The 25,759-nt window shown below is 43.8% G+C and overlaps 2 protein-coding genes across 4 annotated transcripts in view; one reads left to right on the top strand and one right to left on the bottom strand.

Annotated features, from left to right (window-relative positions):
• PTGR2 (prostaglandin reductase 2) overlaps positions 1-13,438 on the top strand; it is a 44,663-nt gene extending 31,225 nt beyond the window's left edge. For 2 of the 3 annotated variants that reach the window (XM_054970720.1, XM_054970719.1), the window contains exons 7-10: positions 7,072-7,193; positions 8,140-8,227; positions 8,787-8,826; positions 10,507-13,438. In XM_054970720.1, the coding sequence (XP_054826695.1) occupies positions 7,072-7,193; positions 8,140-8,227; positions 8,787-8,826; positions 10,507-10,571 (315 nt within the window). In that variant the 3' untranslated portion in view covers positions 10,572-13,438. The remainder of the gene's footprint in view (positions 1-7,071; positions 7,194-8,139; positions 8,228-8,786; positions 8,827-10,506) is intronic. The other variant, XM_054970721.1, reaches the window with a different exon arrangement.
• A 908-nt stretch (positions 13,439-14,346) lies between these two features.
• TMEM62 (transmembrane protein 62) overlaps positions 14,347-25,759 on the bottom strand; it is a 35,912-nt gene continuing 24,499 nt past the window's right edge. The window contains exons 10-14 of the mRNA XM_054972454.1: positions 25,627-25,740; positions 24,674-24,758; positions 20,497-20,601; positions 18,945-19,063; positions 14,347-16,088 (exon numbers count right to left, since the gene is read on the bottom strand). Coding sequence (XP_054828429.1) covers positions 15,762-16,088; positions 18,945-19,063; positions 20,497-20,601; positions 24,674-24,758; positions 25,627-25,740 — 750 coding nt within the window. The 3' untranslated portion in view covers positions 14,347-15,761. The remainder of the gene's footprint in view (positions 16,089-18,944; positions 19,064-20,496; positions 20,602-24,673; positions 24,759-25,626; positions 25,741-25,759) is intronic.

The raw sequence follows: 25,759 nt of genomic DNA, 5'->3' as shown, positions 1-25,759 counted from the left end.
AATGTACATTACCTTCCAACCTAGGGCAGAGATCCTTGTCAGAGGGGCTTACAACATTATCCAGCTTAGCGGGGTGGCCAGTTTGTGGCACTTAAGCCTATCTACATCAACCCTCATTTTGCTTACTTTCCTCTTCCTCCTCACTCTGCTTTCACCTCTCCAGGCAAACCTGCATGGGCTATGGATGAACTGTGGCATTCTACCACCATGTACCCTCTCTGCAGGGTCCTGCTGCTATCCTGGCAGTTTGTGGTTGGTTAAAATGCCACAGGGGAGTGCTACAGAGGTGCCCCAATAGCCACCATATACTCTGCCACTCTCCTTCTCTATTGCTGACATCCATCCCAGGTGGGCCTGGGCTGACATGAGTGTGCATCTATTGAGAAGGGGCTCATTTTGGTCCAGTCTAGGTTACAACATTCCTCCCCCTCCTTATGGGAGATCAAACTTGCAGACATTGAGAAGAAATATTAGATATTGCTAAGCTTGGTCAGCTTTGTTCAGAGGACTTGATTTGGACAATGGAAATGAAGTCACACCCAGTCATTGTTTTTACAAACCTGCTTATATGCCGTACTTTTAAAATGCCACAGGGGTTTACTTCTTGGACCATAAAACAAGTAGCAACTATCTTATGACCCATAGGTCATAACGTTATCACCTGGGACAGATCTGGTGACTCCAACTTCAAATTACTCAATTTAAGATTCCTACCAAGACCAGTGAGCTTCACTGGCCTGGAAAGAATCTTCACTGACCTGGAGTTAGCTACTGATTATGTCAAATTAAGGGCATGTTGGCAACAGCACAACTTTATTATTATAATAGGACTTGCTCATATATCAGGGGTGGATTCTACCCCTATCCTGCCACCCCACTGAGCAAACTTCAAAGCCTTCCTCCATCTAAGAGGCCTTCTTCCATTTTAAATGGTTCTTTCTTTGGTGGAAGAGCCACTTAATTTTGAGGATGGCTACTTAGGAAGGAGGAAGACTTCTTGGAGGATACTTGGATCCACCCCATTAAAAACTGGTGCATATGTGACACATTCCAAAATACCACTGCTACATAACAGAGTTGCGCTTACCGTAACTACTGTTCATTGACGTCTTCTGTGCAGACACACATGGGACTGCGCCTGCGCAGGCCTGCCGACCGGATTTTTCTTTCTAGCAAACGTCCACTAGGGGGCGCACGTCCGACCCAATGCGCATGCGCGGCCGTTTCCCGCCCGAGCGACATTGGGCGACATCGCCCCCTTTTCCCTCAGTTTCTCCTTTGCCGCCGAATGTCTTCACATTATCTGGAAGAACACAGCGGGGTAGGAGGGAGGGTTGTGTGTCTGCACAGAAGACGTCAATGAACAGTAGTTACGGTAAGCGCAACTCTGTTTTCACTGTCCGTCTTCTGTGCAGCCCCACATGGGAGACTCACAAGCCACTTACCCAGGAGGCGGGCATGTGTTCTCACCGAAAAAGAGACTGAAGCACTGCTTGACCAACAGCAGCCTCTTTCCTTTCCCACACATCTAGTGCGTAATGTTTAGCGAACGTGTCAGAAGACGACCACGTTGCAGCCCTGCAGATGTCATGCAAGGGCACGCCCCTAAGGAAGGCCGCAGAGGCAGCTTGCGCTCTGGTGGAATGAGCTTTTACTTCCAAAGGGCAAGGTAACTTAGCATGCGAGTAGCAGGCCCTAACAGTCTGAGTGACCCAGCGAGAAATTGACTGGGCTGTAGCAGCCTTTCCCTTCCTGGGCCCATAATAGCACACAAACAGTTGTTTGGCACTCCTAAACTGTGATGTACGTTGGAGGTAAAATAAAATAGCCCTTCTCACATCCAAGAACGTAAGGCCCTTTCAGAGTTATCAGAAGGGTCAGGAAAAAAGATAGGTAGGACAATGTCCTGTGAGGTGTGAAATTGAGTGGACACTTTGGGTCTAAAACGAAGGTCAGGTCTCAGCACCACCTTATTCTGATGGACCTTCAAAAAGGGAGGGTCCCACCTCAGTGCAGCCAGCTCGCTAACCCTACGGGCAGACGTAATGGCTATCAAAAAGGCCACCTTACAGAATAACCATTTTAAATCACAGGTGGCCAGTGGTTCAAAGGGTGATTTCATAAGCCCTGCCAACACTACTTGCAGTGACAATTGGGGAACAATTTCCTTGACTTCTGGAAACATATTATACAACCCCTTCAAAAAAGACTTCGACAAACTGTGGGAGAACACCGTCTTCCCATCTATTTTAGGGTGGAAGGCTGAAATGGCAGCCAAATAAACTTTAATAGAAGAATTAGAGAGTCCCCCGTCCTTCCGGGACAGGAGGAACTCAAACACAGAAGACAACTGGCAATCCCAAACATTAACTGCGGTGTCAGCAGCCCAGGCCTCAAAACGCTTCCATTTAGCTGCGTATGACCTGCGAGTGGTGTCCCTATGGGCATTCAGCAAAATTTCAGCTACCCTGTCAGACATCCCCTCCGTCCCCAAATGCGCCAAGCAGTGAGGTTGAGTTTGGGTAGGTCGTGATACCAAACCCCTTTGTCGGACAGAAGGTCCGGGTTCAGTGCGAACCGAAAATATGACCCCTGCGAAAGCTGCATGACATGTTGGAACCATGCTTGTCTGGGCCAGAAGGGGGCCACCAGAATTAAGTGTGGCCCATCCCTCTGGATTTTGCTGACGACCCGAGACAGCAGTGGGAACGGAGGGAAGGCATAAAACAGGTGCCCTGTCCAGCGTATCTGGAACGCGTCCCCTAGGGAGCGGTGACCTAGCCCTCCCCTGGAGCAGAATTGCGGGGCCTTCTTGTTGGCCTCTGCCGCAAAGAGGTCTACGTCTGGGAACCCCCAGTCCAAAAAGATGGCGTTCAGGTAATTGTCTGCTACGGTCCATTCGTAGCTGTCGAATCGCATCCGACTCAGTTTGTCTGCGATGACATTGGTGGTGCCGGGAATATGGACCACCTGAATGAACACGCCTCTGTCCATGGCCCAGTTCCAGATCCGAACGGCCTCGTCGCAGAGGGCCTTGGATGTAGTGCCCCCTTGTTTGTTCAGGTAGAACATCGTGGTGCAATTGTCTGTGAGCACCTGAACCGCTTTCCGCTGTAGCGTGTCTGCAAATGCGATAAGGGCATAACGGACCGCTCTCAATTCTAGCAGGTTAATGTGATCTTCCCGTTCCTGCTCTGACCAAACCCCATGTGCCCTAAGGGCTCCACACTGGGCTCCCCATCCTATCGTGAAGGCATCAGTCGAGATTGTGATCTCGGTTTGGATGGACCCAAATGCAATACCCCCAAGGAGGTTAGTCTCATAAAGCCACCATCGTAAGGCACGGATAATCCCTCTGGGGATGGAATACCGTTTATTCTGGGACTCGTGTTCAAAATCATGAACCGACAGGAACCACAGCTGGAGAGGTCGCATGTGCAACCGGGCCATAGGGGTGACAGCTGTAGAAGAGGCCATGAGGCCCAGTAGCCTCTGAATCGCTGTCACGGATTGGAACCTGCACTTGGAAAAAAGGTTCACCATCCTGCCAATTCTTAATGCACGCTCCCTGGGGAGAAAACCTCTGTTTACACCACCATCCAATTCCATACCGATAAACAGTATTCTCTTGGACAGGGTAAGGTTAGACTTTTGCATATTAACCAAAAGCCCTAACCGGGAGCAGGTGAGCATCACTGTATGAATCTGGGCCAGGAGTGCATCAGCAGAGGGAGCTGCTAGAAGCCAATCGTCAAGGTAGGGATAGATGGTACAACCCCGTTCCCTCAAATAAGCCACTACCACAGCCATACACTTAGAAAAAACCCGTGGGGCTGTTGAGAGACCAAAGGGAAGCACTTGGTAATGGTAGGCCTTATTGTTACATAGAAACCTAAGGTACTTCCAATGATCAGGATGGATGGCAATATGAAAATATGCATCCTTGAGGTCCAGGACAGCGAACCACATGTCCTCGGGCATTAACTGGAGGACCGTGGTCAAGGTAAGCATCCTGAACCTCTTGACGAGAACGAATTTATTCAGTTCCCGTAGGTCTAAGATGGGTCGTACCCCTCCATCTTTCTTGTCTACCAGGAACATCCTGGAGTAAAAGCCTAAAGGGGGGTCCTGAGGGAGCACCTCCCGCACAGCCCCCTTCTCTAGCAATGCTACAACCTCAGCCTGTAAGTTATGAGAAGAGGATTGCATTGAGTGGTCAGGAAGAGACAACACTGGGTAAACATCAAACTGAATTTTATATCCAACATGAACGATTTTAAGAACCCAACTATCGGATGTAATTTCTGCCCATGCAGAGGCAAACTGAACCAATCTGTTCCCAAACATGACAGACTGTTCAAATTCTAGTCAGAACTGCTTTGGCTGCGTTGCTGACTCTTTGGCATCGTGGGCTTGGGGACCGCGACGAGGGCGGTAGTTAGGCCTCCGGCATTGGTAGGAACTTGCAGGCTGCTGGAATTGCCTGTAGGACCCATAACGAGGATACGGCTGGTATCGCTGTTGCCGACCACAATAGCCCTGTGAAGGGCGATACTGGAACCGATTTTCGGTGGATGGTCTGGTCGGGAGAATGCCGTAGGAACGGGCTGTCAGCCGATCTTTGCGTTTCTGGGAGAGGTAGTCATCCGTCTTGGATGAGAACAGGGATTGACCCTCAAAGGGCAGATTCTCAACCTTATTACGTGTCTCGACCGGCAACGCAGTTGTGCGGAGCCACGAGTGTCTGCGGAGGACGACGGAGGAAGCTAGCGCCCTCGCAGAGGTATCAACCGTGTCACGGCCCGCGTTTATTTGTTGCCGAGACAGCCGCAGGGCTTCATCGAGGATCACCTTTGCCAACACCCTCTGGTCTGCCGGCAGTTTTTCCATGAAGGCCGCCATACGGTTCCAAAGGAATATTTGGTACGCCCCCATGATGGCTGAGTAGTTAGAGATTTTCAGCGTCAGGGCAGCGGAGGAGTATAACTTCTTGCCCAGGGAATCCAGCTTCCTACTCTCCTTGTCAATGGGCACCGCATAAGACCCCTGGCGTTGGCGGGTCTGCATTTCCTCTGTAATGAGGGAAGAAGGAGGCGGATGTGCAAAGAGGTACGCACAAACGTCATCCCGCGTCTTGTACAGGGCTTCCAGCTTGCGGGACGTCGGGTACACAGAGGCCGGCTTCTCACAGATGTCGTGAATGATTTCCACCAAGCCCTCGGTGAACGGGAAAGCAATAGTCGGAGGGTTACCGGACTGGACATATTGTAGAATCTTGTCCTTTGGCTTAGGATCCACAGCCGATATCTCGATGTCGAGAGAACGGGCCATTCTGACCATCTGCTCAGAATAGAGCCGGTAGTCGTCAGAGGGTGACACACGACCAGTCCCAATAATGATGTCATCTGGCGACGGGTCAGATGGTGGGCTGGGACTCGGGCACTGATAAGGCTCCGCACGTTGGTAAGGTGAGACGCGCCTGGGAGAACCATAGTGGGAGAACTCACTACGAGTGTCACCCCAATACTCCCTTCCAAATGATGGAGAGCTGGCATACAGGGAACCCTCTCTGTCATAGCCACTCCGAGGGAGGCGACAAGGCCAGTCCTCCCTTCCCATATAATCATCGGCATGCCACGTCTCGGCAGCCCGAGGCGGAGCGTCGGGCAGGTCACCATCGTCATCAGTGGAGTGGTGTAACGGAGGTGACAGGTGTGGTGACGGGGTCGAGGGCTTCTCCCAGAGGACTTCATCCGTCTGGACCGACGTCGACTGCTGGTGCTTAGATTTTTTCTTCGACTTCTTTCCGCCCTTGGAGGCTGAAGTCGGATCGGAGCTTCGGTTCCGATCAATCGGAGCCGGTGACATAGACAACGGATCCGAAACCTTCGGATCCGATCGAGGGCCTGCCTTCGGAACACGACCAGTGCGAACCGATTCAGCGGGCCTCGGAGCCGATGAAGTCGGAGTCGGAGTCGGATCCGATGGCTTGGGAACCGACCCAGCCGAAATGTTCGGAGCTGACGAAGTCCTCGGCACCTTCGGAGCCGATGTGGCGGTCGGTTCCGACCTCGATGGGGACCTGGAACGGTGCCGCTTCCGAGTCGGATCCGACTGCGGAGTGGAGTGCTTGCGACCCGACGCGGAACTCGCAGCCTCCTTCGGATCCGGGGTCGAGTGTTGGGCTTGTCGGCGATCCGGCGAGCGGGAACGCGAAGTGGAAGCGGCTGTTCGGACAGATTCCGTCTCAGGGGGGGTGTCAACCGTCCCACCAGCCGGTGGCGGCCCCCCCGGGGTACCCGGGGGCCCCGACGCCCACATCGCCCTTCTCCACAGCAGGGCGTTCAGCCTATTCGCCCTCTCAGCCCTCGCCTTCGGGGTGAACCGTTGGCAGTGCTCACATTTCCCGACGATGTGCCCTTCGCCCAGGCACTCGAGGCACACGGAGTGACCGTCCGTCCTCGTCATCTTTGTGGAGCAGGTGGAACAGCGCTTAAAAAGCGACTTCTCAGACATCTTCACGTATCAGAAAAAGTTTCCTCAGAAAAGCGGACAGCTAGAACTTCACCGGTCGGTGGCAAAGAAGAAACTGAGGGGAAAGGGGGCGACGTCGCCCAATGTCGCTCGGGCGGGAAACGGCCGCGCATGCGCATTGGGTCGGACGTGCGCCCCCTAGTGGATGTTTGCTAGAAAGAAAAATCCGGTCAGCAGGCCTGCGCAGGCGCAGTCCCATGTGGGGCTGCACAGAAGACGGACAGTGAAGCAAAAGTTCCTCAGCAGCAAAGTCAATATAGAAAGGATTTTTTGAAAGCAAAATATGAAAAAAATATTACTCTATTAGACTATATACATGAACCTTATTTTTCCAAGAATGCATTGCTTGGTGTGTAACCATCTCTCTCTCAAATGGTTACACACATAACAACCAATTCTGCCTCTTTAAACCAATTTTTTTTTTCAAAGAAAGCATATTTTGGTATCCAACATAGAGAGATCTTAGTTATGAGTATACCTTTATGCTTGTAGCAAGGCAGGAAAGTAGCTTCTTTTGTTCTGTTTTGTCTCTAACAGATGAATCCAAATAGCCATATCATTTTGTGTGGGCAGATCTCCCAGTACAACAAAGATGTGCATTATCCTCCTCCACTCCCTCCTGCAATAGAGGAAATAAAGAAAGCACGGAACATCACTAGGTATTTCTTCTTAACCAGCTCTAGTTACCATTTTTCCTGAATATAGACATAGGTTGGGAGGCTGCACTGGGGAGGGGGAAGGGAGTGAAATCACCTTCTTCCATTAACAGCTCCGCTCACAGTAGAGGCAGATGGGAGTGATTTCATCTTCTTCCCCCTGCCCACTGCAGCCTCCCAACCTGCCTAGCTATTACTCCTGCAATCCCAGAGTCAGAAATGGGTGCTGGGAAGATTAGAAACTGTTGGTGCCTTCCACTGATGGATTGTGGGATCCAACCCATTCTGACTTCCTATTTCAGCCTCCTGCTTAATCCCCTAACCAAGGTTAGAGATTGTGTAGGAAGCTGAAATAGGAGAACAGAATGTGGTAGAGAAAAAAAGACAGCATCAGAAATGAGGCCAGGAGTTGGGATCTCTTGCAACAGTAAGGCAGAGGTGGTCTGTCTGCAGCATTATGCCTATGAGGAAATAGGGCAGGAGTCACATTTTACAGTAAAAATTAAGATGAACACTTGTGCAGTTGGTAGAATGACCAAGGAGTATGCACAGAGTACCTGGCTACTGTATATTCCAGACATATTTGTGCATATATCAGCTGCTGTACACATTAAAGTGCATTTACAGCTTCGTATTATTGGAATATCTTCATCCATCTGGATTATCAGCATTAATTGATCCTGTTAAATTCAAAGTTTAGCCTATTTGTCCATGCAGTTAGTTTCACATACAGAAAGTAAGACCGTACTTGTCAGTTTCAGTCGCTAGTGAAGATTGTGGCCTGCACCCTTTCAGTACATTGTAATTTAATTACTTTTTTTTCTAACAACATACTAAACAACTAAAACGTTAAAAGATTTTCACACAAATGTTGATTGGCCATCTCTGTTTGTAAGAGTTTGGGCTGTTCATTGAATATAACCAAAACTTCTATTCTGCTTTTTCACAGGGAAAGATTTGTAGTTCTAAACTACATGGACAAATATGCAGCTGGTACTTTGCAGCTTTGTCAGTGGATCAAAGAGGGAAAACTGAAGGTAGGGCGTAAATCTCAAGGTAATTGTTTATAAGCTGCAAGTATGGCTCTCTTCTGTGAAAGATTTCTTTTTGTGTAGTGGTTTGGTGTAGTGGTTAAGAGCGTGGGACTCTAATCTGGAGAGCTGGATTTGATTCCCCACTCCACCACTTGAAGCCAGCTGGGTGACCTTGGGCCAGTCACAGCTCTCTGGAGCTCTCTCAGCCCCACCCACCTCACAGGGTATTTTGTTGTGGGGATAATAATGGCATTCTTTGTAAACCGCTCTGAGTGGGCATTAAGTTGTCCTGAAGGGTGGTATATAAATCAAATGTTGTTATTATTATTATGAATTTGTTCTGTTGACTCTTGAACAATAATCTTATCCTGTTGACAGTAAACATAGAGGCTTTCTACAAATGCAGCAATTTAATCATAAAGAACTGGCTGAGATTAAGAGAACATCTTTTTGTTAACTACAATTTTTTTTCTTTCCTAATTATTTGAGAATTTAATAATCTCTTTTAGGAGATAAAATGGGAAACAACCTCCATTCCCTCTATCTTTTTTTTTTTTTACAGGTTAGAGAGACAGTTGTGAAAGGTTTGGAAAACATTGGAGGTAAGACATTGTTGGTTCACCTGTACTCCACTATAGCAAAGCTGTGGAATGCTCACTTTAACTGGAACAGAAGGGATAACCTGATGTAAAACATATTCATATGAATCCATGGGCCTAAAAGATGTTTAAATCGAAACCTTGGGTTGGATCCAGACTAAAGTGACAATTTCTGGCAATTCCCCCTTCCTGCTGCAGAACCCCTCATGTTGTTCTTCGAGTTATCAGGAGCAACATGTTGTGGAAATCATGCAAAATGGGAGACAGGAAGGTTCCATTCTGCCACTGGAAAATATATTCTGGATCATGGTTACGGAAAAGATGAAAGTGGATGGTCAAGGGGTAATGCAGCCATTGCCTGACTGTAAGCCTCTAAAAGTGGCCCCCGAAATGTTCCAACTGGGATGAGTTTCAGGGCTGATCACTGTGACAGAATGGAATGGATAACACCGTCATATAATCATAGCTGGGGCAACTGGACTTAAGTTAAAATGGTTGCTTTGTGATTCCCTGAGCCATCTCTGCTATTAGAAGCCACTCTGGAAAGAAAGCCAGAGGGTTATATTTAGATCTGCAGCATTGCAGAGGAGAAGCCTACTTGCCCATAACTGTCATCTGCTGCCAGTTTCCCTAAGGGCCATTTTTAGGGGGCTACCAAGGAACTTTCTCTGAGAAGTGCTAATGTTTAAATTGTTAGATGATGTGACTGAATGGGAAGGAAGGATGGATACAAATGGTTTTAATATAACAGAAGAGAGAGAACATGCACACAAATACTGGGGAAAGCCTTTTCCAGAGAGCTTCACAATTTAGTCAGCTTGATATAATGGTTAGAGTGTTGTGCTCTACCTAAGGAGACCCTGTTCAGCCGTGGAGCTTCCTGTTTGAGGTAGGTAGCCATGTTGGTCTGCAGTATAACAGCAGGGTTTGAGTCCAGTGGCTCCTGAGAGACGAACAAGATTTTTAGGGTAAAAACTTTCAAGAATCAAAGCCCCCATCTTCAGATACAAGGAGGAGTGGAAATCCTAGAGCCTTTATATCCCAGTCAGGAGGTGGGAAGGGTGAAGCAAAGATGGAAAGTTACACTGTAGATTGATTAGAGCAGAAATTAGCATCTGTAGAGAGATAAGAATCCTATGTCTCTATTCAGCCCCTGGGGTTTTGTTGGTCTGAACTTGTAAATGAACTCATGTTCAGCAATCTCACATTGTAATCTGCCCTGGAAGTTTTTTTCAGGATAACGGGGGAATTTTAGGTCAGCTACTTTTAGGTCAGCAGGGGAATGTCCTGGAAAATTAAAATGTTCCCCCACTGTTTTTTGAGTGTTGTGATTTTTAATGTCAGATTTATGTCCATTTATTCTTTTGTGTAAGGACAGATTCTTTTTCTCAAAGGTAGAGAGTAGAAGTGCATTGCTGACACTTGTTACCTTATGTAACATTGGAAGATGAACAAGTGAATGAACCTGAGATGGTATAGTGTCATTAGGTCCAGTGATTGCATTGCCAGAGTCTGAAGAAGGAAGCATTGACTTTCAAAAGCTTATACCCTGAACATCTTGTTGGTCTCTAAGGTGCCACTGGACTCAAATCCTGGCTACTGCAGACCAACGTGGCTACCTACCTGAAGTTATAGCTAAAGAATGATGGTGTAGGGTTGATTTTTACATTTGTTCTCTTGTAGCTGCTTTTCAATCCATGATGCGTGGAGACAACATTGGAAAACAGATCGTGCATGTTTCTGAATAAAATAAATATTTGTATTGTACTGTTATGGAGAAAAAGCAACTACTTGTAGCAGTCAGGCATTACCTTCTTGCTAAAGGTGCTACTTACATTAATTGACTGGAGACTAGAGACTGAATACTATACCCATATTTTTAATGCAGAGTTAATAAAAATTAGTCAACTTGTTTTTGTGTTTTCACAATGTGTATGTTGTGTATGATTTTATTGTGTATGTTTTAATTTGTTAGCTGCTTTGGAGGCCCTTTTGAGAGCAGAAAGGCAGGATATAACATTTGTAAAATAAAAAAAATATTAACACATAAGTCCAGTTTGACTCTGGATCTCTGTCCATTTCCACATGGGTTATCTGTCCCTTTTTCAAGACATTTGTCTGATCCATTTCTTCCAGGACAGGCCTATTTCCAGAGTTAAAAGCCTTCTTAAATAATTCAGTTTTGCAAAAAGCCAAAAGAGGGAGCTATCCCAGTCCCTTCAGGCAGCCATTCCATAAGGCAGGGCCTTATATTGCAGCTGGCATCTAGATAAGAGCATATTTGAGCTGCTTTAGCAGCAAAATTTTTTGCAAAGGTATCACAACTAATTGTTTGTTCCTGAGCCAGTACACATTCAGATTTAGGAGTCAGAAGATGTCAAGATACCTTAAACAATTGGGATGGTTGTGAACCAGCTGGTGCAACGGTTGCCAAGAAATAATGTTTTTTTGCCAAGTTTTCCTCCAACATCTTTCTACACATCTTCCAGTTCTCTTTAGATCACCCAGCTCCATAGTAAACCACAGGGCTGGCTTCTACCACAGGGGTGGGAAAGGATGACAAGAAGCAATCTTGTTAATGGCTTCAAGGAGTTCCGAAGGTTCCACAGCCACCTCAACAAAGCATGTGCATGGAATTCTAAAATCTCTCAGAGCATTTTGGAATACAGAAAGATCCATGAGCATCCATGGACAGACCATCTTGACAGGTCCACCCTTTTTGCTGGGTGTCAGGATGACTGTAAGCACCCTTGTCTTCAGTAGGCAATGGTCAGACCATGGTTCAAGATGAATTGCGAGTCCTGAAACAGTACCTCTCCTCAAAGACTCAGTGCAAAAAATTAAGTCCAAGGTGTATCCTTTCATGTGTGGAGTCTGTTGTTACTGCCCAGGACTGCCAAGGAAGCAATTAAATCCTGGGCTGGACCTGATGTGGAACAGACACTCAGTCTAGGTACCTCCAGCACCACGTCCAAAATTACCTCTGCCAGCTCCAAGAGGGTGCTTACTAGATGGCCAGTAGACAAGCAGAATACCTTATCTGTCATTAGTTCCCAGTGTTAAGAAACGTACAGTAAATGCCAACTAGTTTGTATTGAGAGTCTGCAGAAATTGAAAGGCTCATGAAGCATAATGGCAGTTCCTTCTTCTCAGCCTCCAGTGTGGAGTTGGTAGAGAACTACATGATCAAGTGGAGTTAGGACAGACATACCGTGTCATTTCCCCCTCAACTACAACTCTGTTCTGCAAGACAGATTGATTCCCTCTTCCCTCAGCAACCCAATGAGGTGTGCAGTTTTGAGCCTTGCTGATCTGGCATTGCAAAGTATTAGTGAAGGGGAGTGGGAAACTGGGTGTCCTGCATCATCATCATCATCTCAGGATGCTATGGAGATTAGATAGGCAGTGAGCATCTTTGCCAGATATTGACCTTTTTTGATAAGCCCGACCTCTGTATCTACCAGCTTCCACCTGTTACGGAATGGTGCAGTCTTCATATACCCTGTTCCAGGTAGAGATTGCCTCGCAACCACAATGATATAACACAGATACTTCACAATCAACATATTACTGTCCACAGATAGCCATACAACAGTCCTGACCTGCAGTAGTATTGATGTTATTGTAGTCTGTCAGGTGGTGTTTCCATGCCAGCTGCACCAGGACTAAAGTACATAACTGGGGGAGCTCTCCGTCTTCTATAGCTAGCAGGGGAGGAGTTCTTGAAGTTGTGTTCAGTGACTGGGCCTTTTTCCTCTTGCCGTTTAGCTCATGCCAAGAGGCTTGTGCCTCAGATGAGGGGCTGGCCTTTTGAAATTCAGAGAGATGCTCACTTTTGCAAGACAAAAAGTAGAGAACAAGTTGTGATATTCTCTTCTGCCTTCTTCCCTCGCAACTGCCAATATGTTCCACCTGAGTACATCTCACTGATATCCCACTTCTTAACTTGATCCCTAGTCTCATAATCCAAGCTTGTGGGACGTTAGCAGTTACTTTCAAACTCTGCAATAGATTTCAAGTTTCAACCCTAAGTCCACCCCTGTCCCAGCAAAATCACTGCCTCCATGTTGATATATTTAAAGGTGCATAAAAAACACCCTTCAGATTTCCTACCTTTCTAGGTGGTTTCTGGGTCTTGCTGGTTACCCCAGCGTCACCATTTGTCTACTTCTTTACTCTTGCGGAAATAACTGAACCTTGCCACCTTGGACTCTAACTGCTGGCTTTCTGGATCCAAGCCTGCTTCTGCAACCTGATGGCTGGTTCACTTTCTGGACCCCTACTCTTGGATGAAATCATTCATCTTTACCCTCCTTTGAACCCTGGTACTTCATCCCCAGACCAGCTTTTTACCACCCACTTCTGGACTGGACACCCATTTGTTCTCTTCAAGCTCAAGCTCACGTTTTCTTTCCCCCCTTTATTCCCCCAAAGCACCACTGGCTTACATAACTGCTAGCCAGTCCTCCTTTTCCAGGTTTTTCACTAACAACAGCTCATAGGCAGGTCAGCTTATGTAAAAGTGTTGCATTTGTTTAGCGTACAGTCTTATTTTGTTATTTCTTGCCTTTCTGTTCTCTATCTTGTTATGGGAATAAAGATCTTCCTTATTTAAGAGCTGTTTTCTCCCTTATTCTTTTTGAGTGCAGCCCCAAATTGGATCCTGGTATACATACGCAGAAGTTCCTGAAGTTAATTGCCTAGGTGATATGTGTTTTTACACATGTAAAGGACACTTTTCACATTATACAGTAGCTGCTGCCCATAAACCTGTTTGGGTAACAGTGGGAGGTATAACTTCTGAACTAATACAGATGGCTGGTAGAAGATGACAAAAATATGGGATCGTACAGAAAAAATGCTACAGGAAGAACTAGAGGTCTTCTTGGCAGATGTGTTCTCAGCCTAGGAAAACAGAAGGCAGGGCACTTGTAAACTGCTGGGGAGAGAGATGCTTAACTCCTCTCAAAGCTATTGATCCTTCCCTACCAGTGCTCCACTCAGGCCATTTTTCCCTAAAGCCTGGTTAGTGTAGGAAGAGTTAAACTACTCTACTCTGAAACTGTCCTGTTCCTGCATTAGCATTACAAGAGGAAAATATGGCTGAAAACTGTCTTTTGCTTCTGACATTAAAATCTGCACTAATATAAACCTTTTAAAGAAAAAAATAGAATAAATTGTGTATGTAAGCATATATTCGCAACTAACTAATGGCGTGTTTAATCCATCTCTTTGCTTTCTCTTTTGGGGAAATACAGTTAAAAGTAGTATATTTAAAAGCACCAAAGTGTACTAAGAGACATGGAAGTGTGCCACTGTTGACTTTGCATCTACTAAATGTGAAACTTGCTAGCATCTGCTTTCTTACAAACCACAACAGATCAGGAAATAACCACAAGTTAGGAATGGTGACTGAACTGTGTTACTTAGCTGTGTTTATTATATAAACAGCTATTTACTTAAGGGAGGAAAACAGTGTAAGGTTAAATATAAAAAAATAAAAAACACACAAGACTTTGTGAATTGCATTCAGCAATTATATTTTGGTAAAAACACACAACGATTATTTGTGCAAATACAGCAAGAGTTTGTACATAGATCAAGAATGTATGCAAGCGTTAGGTGAAAGATGCACACCTTTGGTTTACACGTCCCACCCTCAGAACACACAGTTAGGGGACAAGGCTGAGGCATACTCACGTACAAACACACACACAGGGCCAGTCATACGAAGTATTCTACATATGGGAAGGTTTGCTCCTGACTCTGTGGGATGCAGAGTACATGCATATGAAACTTGATCCAAAGCATTACAGGTCGAACTCCGCTTGCAGAACAGATCTCCCCATCCCCCTTCCTGCTGCAGCCTCCTGTACTTCCTGAAATGCAGCTTGAGGGGTCAGCACTGGTTTAGCACCCTCTCCCCCTTTCATAGGTAGAAAAGAACTCTGAACCCAACCCTAGAGATAACATGGATTGGCACTGAGGCATGAGGTGAGCTGTACCACAGCAGGAGAACTTGACACTGGCTGCCATTCTTAGTTTATTCACACAGCATATCATTCAGTTACCAAACTACAAAAGCAAGGCTGTAAAGTAGATTTTATCTTCTCATAGCAATGACTTAATATATGGCACACTCCACAGCTTGGCAGTCACCAGGGAAGAAAGTATGGAGTATTTGTAGGAAGGTGGCAAAGTAGTACTTCCCATGTTCTGCTTAAAGCCTCCCATAGAGACACAATTCCAGTAAGAAAATTAAATTACTTTCATCCCGGTCAGTCACAGACAAACAAAATTTGAAAAATAAATTAAGAACATACAAGATATATAAGATAGATCACAAACCAGAAAACAGTGCAAGTAACTCAATATGCCCTGTGGGAATTGGACTTGTGTTTCCATTAACAGCCCCCAATGCTACATAGCAGATCACTTTTGGAAACCGTTTCAAAACCATTTTCTAATGCCAGTGAGAGGCATGCTGCTCTGAGGAAAAGACAACCATATATGCCAAATCTATATCAGATTGCAGGCATGCTTATTATTATACCGCTTTGTCCTCCACATTGCCCAAAATCAAATACCAAGTGCTTCTGGGTTTACATGTACAGCACTCTATATAAACACAGAAAAGTAGAAACCTTACATTCCAGTATCAACTTCTAATCAACTTCATTTATCATTATGTAAAAGCAATTCAAAACAATTTCCGTCAACAAATATAATCAGCTCCTGAGATAGGCACTGTAAGTCTGCTTATAGCTTTCTCCTGCCTAAAGACATATTATACCACAATACAGAAGTCTCTCAGAACTCCAAACCTTTACATTCAATTGTTCAGATTGCATGGACATCATTCATACAAACTGTAGCTCACAGCTTCACCACTTAACAGTTTCAGTGAAAGTGAATTTCATCTGCCAGAAGAGGAGGCATTAAGAGCTTTGATTGTTTTTTATTTGCACAATAAAGGTTTTCAGAGTAGAAGAGTTCATTGTCCAGCTTCTGTAAACCAGAAAGAGAGTTAGCCCCACAATCCAAGTCCTCAGTGGAGATAGGAAGAAAGCCATAGCTCCATAGGTCTGCAGCAGGAAAAAGCAGGAGTAGATTTGCCAGGAAAATAGGAGCGCCATGGCTAGGTGGACAGGCACAGCATGATACTGTTTAACGTTATGTAGGTGAGAGCCAAAACAGTTTCCTTGACAACGCAGAAACAGGCACCAGCACAGATATGCCATCAAAGGTATGTTGAAAAACATCACCTGGGGGGAGGATATACACATTACTAATCTCTCAAAGTATATACTCAGAATATTTATTTATTGCATGTGGCCAAAGGCCATCATAATCAAGCAAATAAAACAAGTAAAACACATAAGCAAAACAAAAACATCATACAATAAAACTATGATGTTAAAAACATATGAAAATTACTTAAAACATATAAGCACCCTCGTTATCCATGGATGAAGGAGTCTCAACCATTAGGCACAGCTTGAGCCCTGATTTTCTTAGCTGCCAGGGCAAACCGTGCTGCTCTATAAGAGATGTGTAGATCCAGGTTGAAAAGATTCTTCCACCACAGGGGAATAATCAATGTTTTTATGATTTCCTTAAGAAATTTATTTCTGGGCTCTGTATACAAGGGACAGAACAAAAGATAATGGGGAAGGTCTTTGGGGACTGAAGCTCCACAAATACAAAAATGGGCATCAATCGGTATTTGTATGTAATGACTGTCTAGAATGGCTGAGTGCATGGTTTGAAATCTCAGAGAAGTTAAAGCTATTCTAAGACTAGGAAAAATGTTGGTCAAATAAGAGATTCAGCCATGGTCCCTCTTGAACAACTTAAACCAGGAAGAAAATCTAGAACAGAGACTTGTACTTCTGTCCAATGCAGCATCCGTCTTAAAGATCCAGTCTCATATATTGAGACCAGGCAAGGGGACACCCTGAAAGTCATCCATCAGGGAATAATGGCGGAGGATATTGTTGAAGCCAGCAGAGCAAATGATGTCTACAGCAGTGCATTGCTTTGCCTTAAGAGTGGACTAGCAGAGATTGCTTTCTCCAGAATCTAAATAAGGCAAACGGGCTCTGATAGAAGGTAACCCAAGTTCAGCCCACACTAAAGCTGCTGGAGTGCCACGAGGCAAAGCTAGAATCCTCTGTAAAAAACAGATTTTGAGTTGGTTCCAGGGTCAAAGTCAGACATTCATTCCAACCCTAGATCTCTGTACCGTATAGATGCGGTGGGATGGCCTTACATTGGAACAGTTTCAAGGCCGGCTCAACTAAAAATCCTCCTTTTGAGATGTAAAATTTAAATGGCCCCATTGGTTTTCAAAACTGAGGCTTTTGTTATGGCTAGGCGGGCATTTCATGAGAGGGTTTCACTAAATGTCACCCCAAGATACCTAAAGGTGCTGCATTGTTCAATGGGATTGCCATCTGTTGACCATTTAAATTGTTGAGGTATCTTCCCAAAGACCATTACTTTGGGCTGGGCAAAGTTGATTTTTAAGGCCTCACCCTTACAGAAATTGCCCAGTTTGTTCAGTATCCTCCTTAAACCGATAAAAGACACACTAACACCATGTCATCTTCATATAGGAGAATCGATAATTTCTGACCCCTCCAAAGATGGCGGAAAGAACTCAGGGCCTGAGAAGCTTGGAACTAAGTCATTTAACTAGAGATTGAAGAGCAAGGGGGCCAAAACACACCTCTGTGGAAGCCATCCTTGTCTTTACAGATACGGTGGTTACAATATGTTCTGCAAATGGCACTTCAGAAATTTCACGGAAAAAGCAAAACCACCATGACATGGTGGCATTACTGCTACAACAGGCAGGTAGCTTTGTTAATGTTCATCACTATTTTTAGCTAAAGAGCTTCAGCCACACAACAGGAATATCAGAACTCCTATGAAAATTTAAAATATAGAGAATGGAGCAAATATGGGGAGGAAGAAATCTTGTGCTTGTTACAAGCATTATCTCATGAAGGGGCACAAGACATGACACTAACCATGATCCACGCAGGTCCTTTCAAGAGCTGCTTAAATAAACTTTTAACTGCTGTGAATCTTCAAGAACATGGATGCATAACATTCAGCCCACAGCTGCATGCCATGTGGCCTTCAGTCAATCTACTGCCCTTGACTGAGGGAGCGAAGCAATTCAGCACAATGGAGATAACCACATGAGGCAGGGGCAGTGAGGTTGTCATAGCAATCTTCATGCAACATCCTCCCCATGACCATTTCCTCCCTTTACTCAAGTGCTTTGAACGCCCTCTGTGTACAATCATTCAAATACTTACCTGGGAGTAAGGCCCACTGAGTAAAATGGAACTTACTGAGGTAATATGGTCAGGATCAGGGCTTTTTTTCTGGGGAAAAAGGTGGTGGAACTCAGTGGTGGAACTCATGACCGCACAATGATGTCACTTTGGGTCAGCTGGAACAAGGGGGGGAGGGAGTTTTTTAAAGTTTAAATCGTCCTTGGTGAAAATGGTCACATGGCCGGTGGCCCCACCCCCTGATCTCCAGACAGAGGGGAGTTTAAATTGCCCTCCGCACTGCTCGGTGGCGCAGAGGGCAATCTAAACTCCCCTCTGTCTGGAGATCAGGGAATGGGGACACCGGCCACGTGACCATTTTCAAAAGGTGCTGGAACTCCGTTCCACCGCGTTCCTGCTGAAAAAAGGCCCTGGTCAGGATTGCACTGAAAACTTGTAGCTACTGTGTCTAATTAATGGACTATGGCTGAGACACAGGTGAATGGAATGCTCAGTTGTGGGACCAAATTATTTGTCAGTAGCTGCAATCTCAATCAGAAGTCTGTACAGGGGCAGGGCCTGATGCAGCCCACTTAGCTGCAATCAAGGACCATTCTGGAACATATAACTGTTTTCAGTTGTGCACCCCTGTCCTATACTGCACTATCAAATCAAATGCAAAATTTAGAAAGACTTATACTAAAATAACTGTACTGGAAGTATTACTTGGCAATTTATATTTCAGCAATAACTGCACAACTTGTTAACTTTTTCTGACACATTCCAATATTTGGAAACATTTCATTTTGTTGACTGTTGCATAGCATATCCTACCTGCAAAATTCCAACTAGGAATGTTATACTGCCTTGAAAGAAATGACCATCAACTATTACCCCAAAAGAAAAGCAGGCACCCATGTGACCATCTATTATCTCACCAATAAACCAGGGACCTGTAAAGAAAGAAGAATGATAATCATATTCAGTATAATACAAAAACATATTTTTTACAGTTAACCCTAAAATCCGTGTCCAGCAATAAGTATCACTTTCAAACAGTGCCTGGAAACAGAGACAGAAATAGCTAGCTTAAAAAGATGCTCATCTGAATTCCTAATAATAAAGAATTAATTCTCAAATAATGTCAAATAATGCCATTGATATGTAAAGATTTGCAGATCTATGCAATGCATTGAAGGTGCACCCTCTCCTCTGCATAAGAGAAGGAATTCTAGGAATGTGTACTCCAGGATTCTGAGTGGGATAGGGAAGATGGTGTTTTTTTGCTGTTCATCTGACTCAGGAAAAAGATGAAAGAATAGGTCTATCTGAAGAGAACAATGGCTTCAAGAGGAGACCTGGACAGACTCAGATGGAAACAAATTTGGTAACTAACATTACTAACATTATTTTTTGGTAACTACCTCTCTCAAGTAACACCACAGACAAGAACTGATTCCCCACCTTTGAATGTATTTGTTTCATAGCTGTTACACATTTTATGCTCACTACATTTTTCCTTTCTCTAATGAAATATTTTAATTACAAGAAAATAAACTTTTTTCCATGAAGCTGTGGTGATTTCCCCAAAGAAACCTTTGCTGGGAATGTTTACCATAGTACAAAGAGAAAGCAGAGAAAACCCTGCCTGGCTCTGAAATTGCGACCACAGGCAAGATACTTACAATTTGCCACTAGAGTAGATGAGTAAGGAAGGAAATGCCGGGAAAGAAGAAACGAAGTACATGCAGAGTGGATTTTCACTGGCAGGAAGACTAAAAGCTATTCTGTTGGGTCTAGCCAGTTTTTTCATTCAATCTAACCCAGTTTCCCCTCCTAACTGCAGCCCACATTGCACATGGCTTTTGTACATGTAGATCCCATTGCTCCCAGCACAGCTTTTTTGGGTGGTCAATACGGATCCCTTTTTACCAGCAGAAAAGCTGGTTGGATTCAACTAATAGATTTCTACTGGCTCCTGGTGGTGGTGGTGAAGGATCTTATTTTTGTTGGGGGTATTGGAATGGTAATAAATACCATTACATACCAGTTGTGGTCAGAAAAATCAGTAACTTATCAAATAAAGATATTAAATGTGTCATGTGTACTTCATTATCATCCAATTCAGCTCCAAACAGATAAACTTTTATTCCAAATACACAGTTTTGGCCTCAAACTCAAGTTGATTTTTAGGTTTCATGGATTATAAATTGATGGCATTTTTTCTGAAGCATCCTTTGCAAGCACATAAATCTCAATTAAACTCACAGCTTTCAATAACATTTTATTATATTAAAAAAGTAAATTCAAAGCTCTCAGATTTTCTGCTAGAAACAATATTGGCATGTCAACAAAGCCACTGTGCCCATTCCTCAGAGCGTCTTACCTAGAACAGTATACAAGCTCAGCAGCAAGAAGAAGTAATAGAAGAGGTTTGTTTTGCTCAGGATGTGAAGTGAAAGAGAAGCCTGCATTGCCCTGGTGGGATGTCCTAAAATGAAAAAAAAAATTCAGCAGAAAAAAATTACTCAATAATGTTAAATACATATGGGCTGCCTAAAGGTAATGTTTTACAGGGCCATCAAGGGGCAAATCCATTCACTGAAATGAAAGGGAGTTTGTGGAAGGAGACTTTCTGGTGGATTTTCCCAAAGGTGCATCAAATATCTATAGGTACACGTGCTTCATCCTCCTGAAGGTTTGGGGATAGTCACATTTTTAAAACTCAAACGTAAAAAAATTAAAATTAAATCCTGCTCTCGCCTCTCCTGACTCCTATGTTAATTTAATTCTGTTAAATAAAAGCTAACCCACTACAAATTGTCTCTCCAGTAAGAATTCTGAAACAGTTTTATAACACCGAGCCCAAGCATGAGACAGTTCTGTACTCCTAAATAAGCCACCCCATGCTACCACAGTCTGTTTACCCTTGATATCCAGGGGATGAGACTGAGGTACAGTTACAGAACACTGGGAGACAATGATAAGACGTTAGAGGTCCAAACCACATAGGTCTGTGAAGCTATCAATTTAACTGTGCCTGAAAAGCACCAATACAAGTTCTGAAGCACTTGCCTTAAGCATTCCTGGCAGCCAACACCGAACAAGAAGTAGGCTAGAACATTCTCCACATGCAGTTTCAAGAGCATGTTATAACTACAAGGTGCATATACAGTCCCAAATTATTTTCAGTTGATCTCAGTATAAAACAAGTCCACCACCATCTCGACAAATAGTGTTTGCAAAATCATTTTTAAGCCGAACTTCTAAGCATAGAAAGAGATTAAAAAACACCAATACTGTAAACCTGAGGGACTAGTGATAAAGGCCAAATTCCAACTATGAAGCTTTCTTAGCAGTTCTCTATTCTTCAGTCTTGTCTAGATTTAATTTCAGTTTAACTAGCATGCATGCACCCAGACTTCCAGTAAAGTATATTCTACGCAAAGATTGCAAGATCTGGGTCAAATATAAATGAAGGTCAGAACAAATTTCATCAGCATGTTTATTGAAAGTTCTTGTGATCTCACCCCATGAGATACATTGAAAGGAGAGCTCTGAAGGATACAACAAGCAAGGAATCAATTAAATTATTTATAGTTAAAAATTAAATGGTTCCTGTAAATGGTTTATATGATAGATTTACAAGGATTTTTTATTTATAAAGCAATAGTTTACAACTGTTGATGAGAGATCTCCTGTGTTCAAATTTCTCTATAGTTACAAAATGAGAGCATTAACATATAGATACAGCTATTATGGCCTTGAACTGGGTGACCCGGGCTATCCCAATCTAATCAGATCTTTGAAGCTAAGTACAGTCGGTGCTGTTAGTACTTGGACGGTGTAAGCAGTTGGCCTGGCCTCCGCCATCTTTAATAGCCATTATAAAATAAAATCACAAGGCCCCTGGATTTAAAATGGCAGTTTGAATTGCAGCCAGGGAAATGCCAGCTAACAGTTGCAGAGTCCCACCTGGGAGATCCAGGCATGAATGGAGAGACTCACAGTGGTAGTTTTGCAGTCTCCCCAACCCCTAAAGGAATCCAGAGCAACAAAGGTCTCGCAGAGTCATCCCATTTTACACATTCCTTTCCCTCCTTCCATGATGAGATCTCCTATCAGTGATTGAGGAGAAAATCAACTAGCGTTCATAAGTAATTATAATTCATTCCTGGGAAGGTACCTTCCCCAACTAAATTCATCAACTTAGCTCCGGTGGATTTCATTAACAAACTGCCCTATTGTGCAGAGCCGGGACAAGTTTTGCTTTCTCTTTCACATGCCCCGGCAGCTACCAATCAAGGTAATAAAACCTTTTGTTACTCCCAGGAACTGGCTGTTGGAGCCTTTGTTCTAACAGCTGGGTGGGCCATCCCACCTCAGGGCACGTTTTACCCTATTAGTGCCTTGGCCCCATTCAAATTGTACATGCTTACTGGATCCAAAGCGCTGTTCCTTTGAGGTTTGCCCTAAGCCTCTTGCTCTCCTGGCTGAGAATGCTGGTGTTTGAAGCTACTCTCTTCCCCTGTGGACTGGACCACTCTTCAGGATAGGTAGATATACTTTGCCCTCTCTCACTCTATTCCAACTTCTGCCTAGCTTTCTAGGACTCTGTGTGTGTGTGTGTGTTTGTGTATAACCATTTTGCTATTTACCCTATGTGTATGTGCATGCATTTTCCCTTTTCAATAGAAGTTCCTTCTTTAAATTTAAAGCACCAGTCTTGTTTGCTATAACTGGGACCCCGTAAAAATGGATGAAAAAGATCCCGTAGTTACCGACCTTTCACTTAGCAATCTTCCTTGCTTGCTAATTCCTCCCACAATTCTCTTACTTGCAAGGAGACCAATTCAGGTAACAATGAGAGGCCATCAAGGAAGTCCAGGGTCACTATGCAGAGGCAGGCAATGGCAAACCACCTTTGTTAAGTCTCTTGCCTTGAAAACCCCAGTACAGGTTACCATAAGTCAACTGCAACTTGACAGCACTTTTTACACACATGTGCACACACAGTTACTACATATAGTGCCTTGTTAAATAATTTTGGTTTAGTTGTGACAAATAAAAAAAACAGACTAGAAGAACTTAAGTGAAGAGCACCCATGTACATCCTGATGCCTGCTGACACCTTTCCTGATGCTCTTCAAGTGTTTTTAGAAAGCAGGTGGGGACAGGTGTGGCTTTTGCCCAACAAGGCTTCTGATGGACCAATGGAGATCTGATTGACTGTGCAGCAGATTTTTTAAAAATGTTGCTTTGGCAACAATAACACAAGGATTTTCACTATGTAAATGAAAGCCATTTTATGGCTGACTGCTTATTGTGATAAACATTTTGTGGCTGCACCCATCATGCTGTGTAAGAATTCCAAAGGAGCCCACAGGTACAAAAAGGTTGGGGACCCGTGACTTGAGTCAATAAAAGTTTATTAAAACATTTGAAACCAGTTTAGTGCCAGTTCAAGTGGGTCATACAATAAACTTTATAATGCTTATTTGCAAAGCAGGGCAGAATTTTAGCAAGGCTAGCTTGATACAAATAAAGATCAGCTGTAACTAGGGTTGCCAGCTGGCTGGAGAAAAAAGTATCCTGTCCGTTTAATAGAGGCTTGATAGACTGCTATTTACCAGGTGAAGTTATTTACCTCCCTGCCATGAATAGCTTCAATGGCCCATTTCCACACATTAAGTCTATGAAAGGGTCAGAACTTTTCCCACCAGGGAAGTGGCTAATACTGAATCAGCTGGTCAGTCCGTCAAGGTAAGTACTATCTACACGAACTGGCAGTGGCTCTCCAGGGGCTCAGGCTGAGGCCATTCACATCACCTGCTACTTAATCCTTTCAACTGGAGATGTTGGGGATTGAACCTGGGACTTTCTGCATGCCAAAAAGATGATGTACCACTGAGCCACAGCCCTTGCCCACATTCCTTTAAGAAAATACAGTAAAGAAGCTAACACCAACCCAATATGTGTAAACAAATTCCCATATATAATTTTACATCCTTATGACTGATTTTGTTTAGGTTTAGTCAGTATATCAACATTTTAAAAAAGTGAAACCCATATTTTAGTCAAACTGCATTCTGAACTGGTAACTTCAATTTTTTAAAAGATTACCTTCTGGCTGAGAGCTCAGGTAGACATTACAGAGACATTTATATGTTCATGTGTCCACATAATTCATCTATAACATGCAAATATGTCTTTTTACATAAATATAGCACATGCAGGTGATGGGAGCTAAAACCTGCCTAACTGAGTTGGACTAGGATCTGAGAGAACAAATTCGGATCTGCCATGGATGTTTGCTGCATGACCTTGGACTAGTAACACACTCTCAGGGTGTGACTAACAGGATTGTTGTGGAGATAAGATGGAGGAAAGGAGAATTATGTAAACCACCTTGGGTCCATTGGAGAGAAAGGTGGGGTATAAATGAAGTAAAGAAATTGTTTGAAGCATTTTCTTCCAAGCAGGTTGGAAGAATTGCTTCAAGCTGTAGAGAACAGCAAGAAAAACAAAGAATGATTAAAGCTGCATTTTAAAAAGGCTCTTACCTTTAAGTGCTGGCCTCCCTAAATACCGGAAAATAATCAGAAAGGCAATCTGGATGATAACCACGAGTGCAAATGCTACCCGAGCCTCAAAAAGAAAAGAAAAAAGAAAAACTGTCATTCTCAGAATCCTGAAAATAAGGTGATGGACGACTATCCTAAAGATTTACCTTTAGTAGACACAGGTATTTTAGATCTAAACTACAAATTTTCAGTCTTTTGGGATGTCTGAATAGAGGACACATCAGAACTTCGAATCTTTGTTATGCATCCTGTGGACAAATGCACAGGTACTTAGACAGTTATGCTCCTCTTGTGCAATCCTACCGCTTCAGAGTGCACATAGAGGTCATTCACTTGATAGCATATGGAATATCCCTCCATGTGGGAAGTTGGAAGGGAAGAAGTACAAACACATGAAAAATAAGAAATTCAAAACTAATGTAAAATTTTGTAAGAACTTATTTAAACATACATGTTCACATGTAGCACAATCTTGTTACATGATTACATCACTTTAGGATGTACGAGGGAGTGTGTTCAAACGTTCATTTTGAAATGCTACAGTCGTGAAGATTGTAATCTATGAGCACATAATTTGAATTGGTTCTTTCTTAAACAATATTCGGGTTCCTTTCATCTTCTTTATAGCCTGGCTGGCATTCATTCGCTCTCTCACCATTCTAATACTAGCACATACATGCAAAATACATACTCCCTATAAGCACAGTGTGTGTACTGTGACTGCACCAGCAAAGTGTAAAATTACATTCTTCAATGTCCAATCAAGTCATAGTTTGGTCAGGTCTAGGACAATAAGCTGAAACTTCATAAAAACACACAGTCCCTAAATAAACCCAAACATCTGAGTGACTCATAGAACTAGAGAACTTAGTAGCAAGCAGGTGGAAGAAAATGGGCCAGTTCTAGGGCACATACCCTCTAATAATACTAACCCATATATAGAGGTCAGCAAGAAGAAGCCAAGATGGAAAGAAGCCAAATTTGAGAGACAGGTTTTCTTCCATTGCGAATGTATGAAGCTGAGTAGTACTCTTGTCACTGGCATCCTAAAATGGCAACACATAA

This window comes from Eublepharis macularius, chromosome 2 (genome assembly GCF_028583425.1).
Source record: "Eublepharis macularius isolate TG4126 chromosome 2, MPM_Emac_v1.0, whole genome shotgun sequence".
Taxonomy (NCBI): domain Eukaryota; kingdom Metazoa; phylum Chordata; class Lepidosauria; order Squamata; family Eublepharidae; genus Eublepharis; species Eublepharis macularius.
The sequence above is the reverse complement of the archived record's forward strand: the minus strand, read 5'-3'. Positions and strand labels throughout refer to the sequence as shown.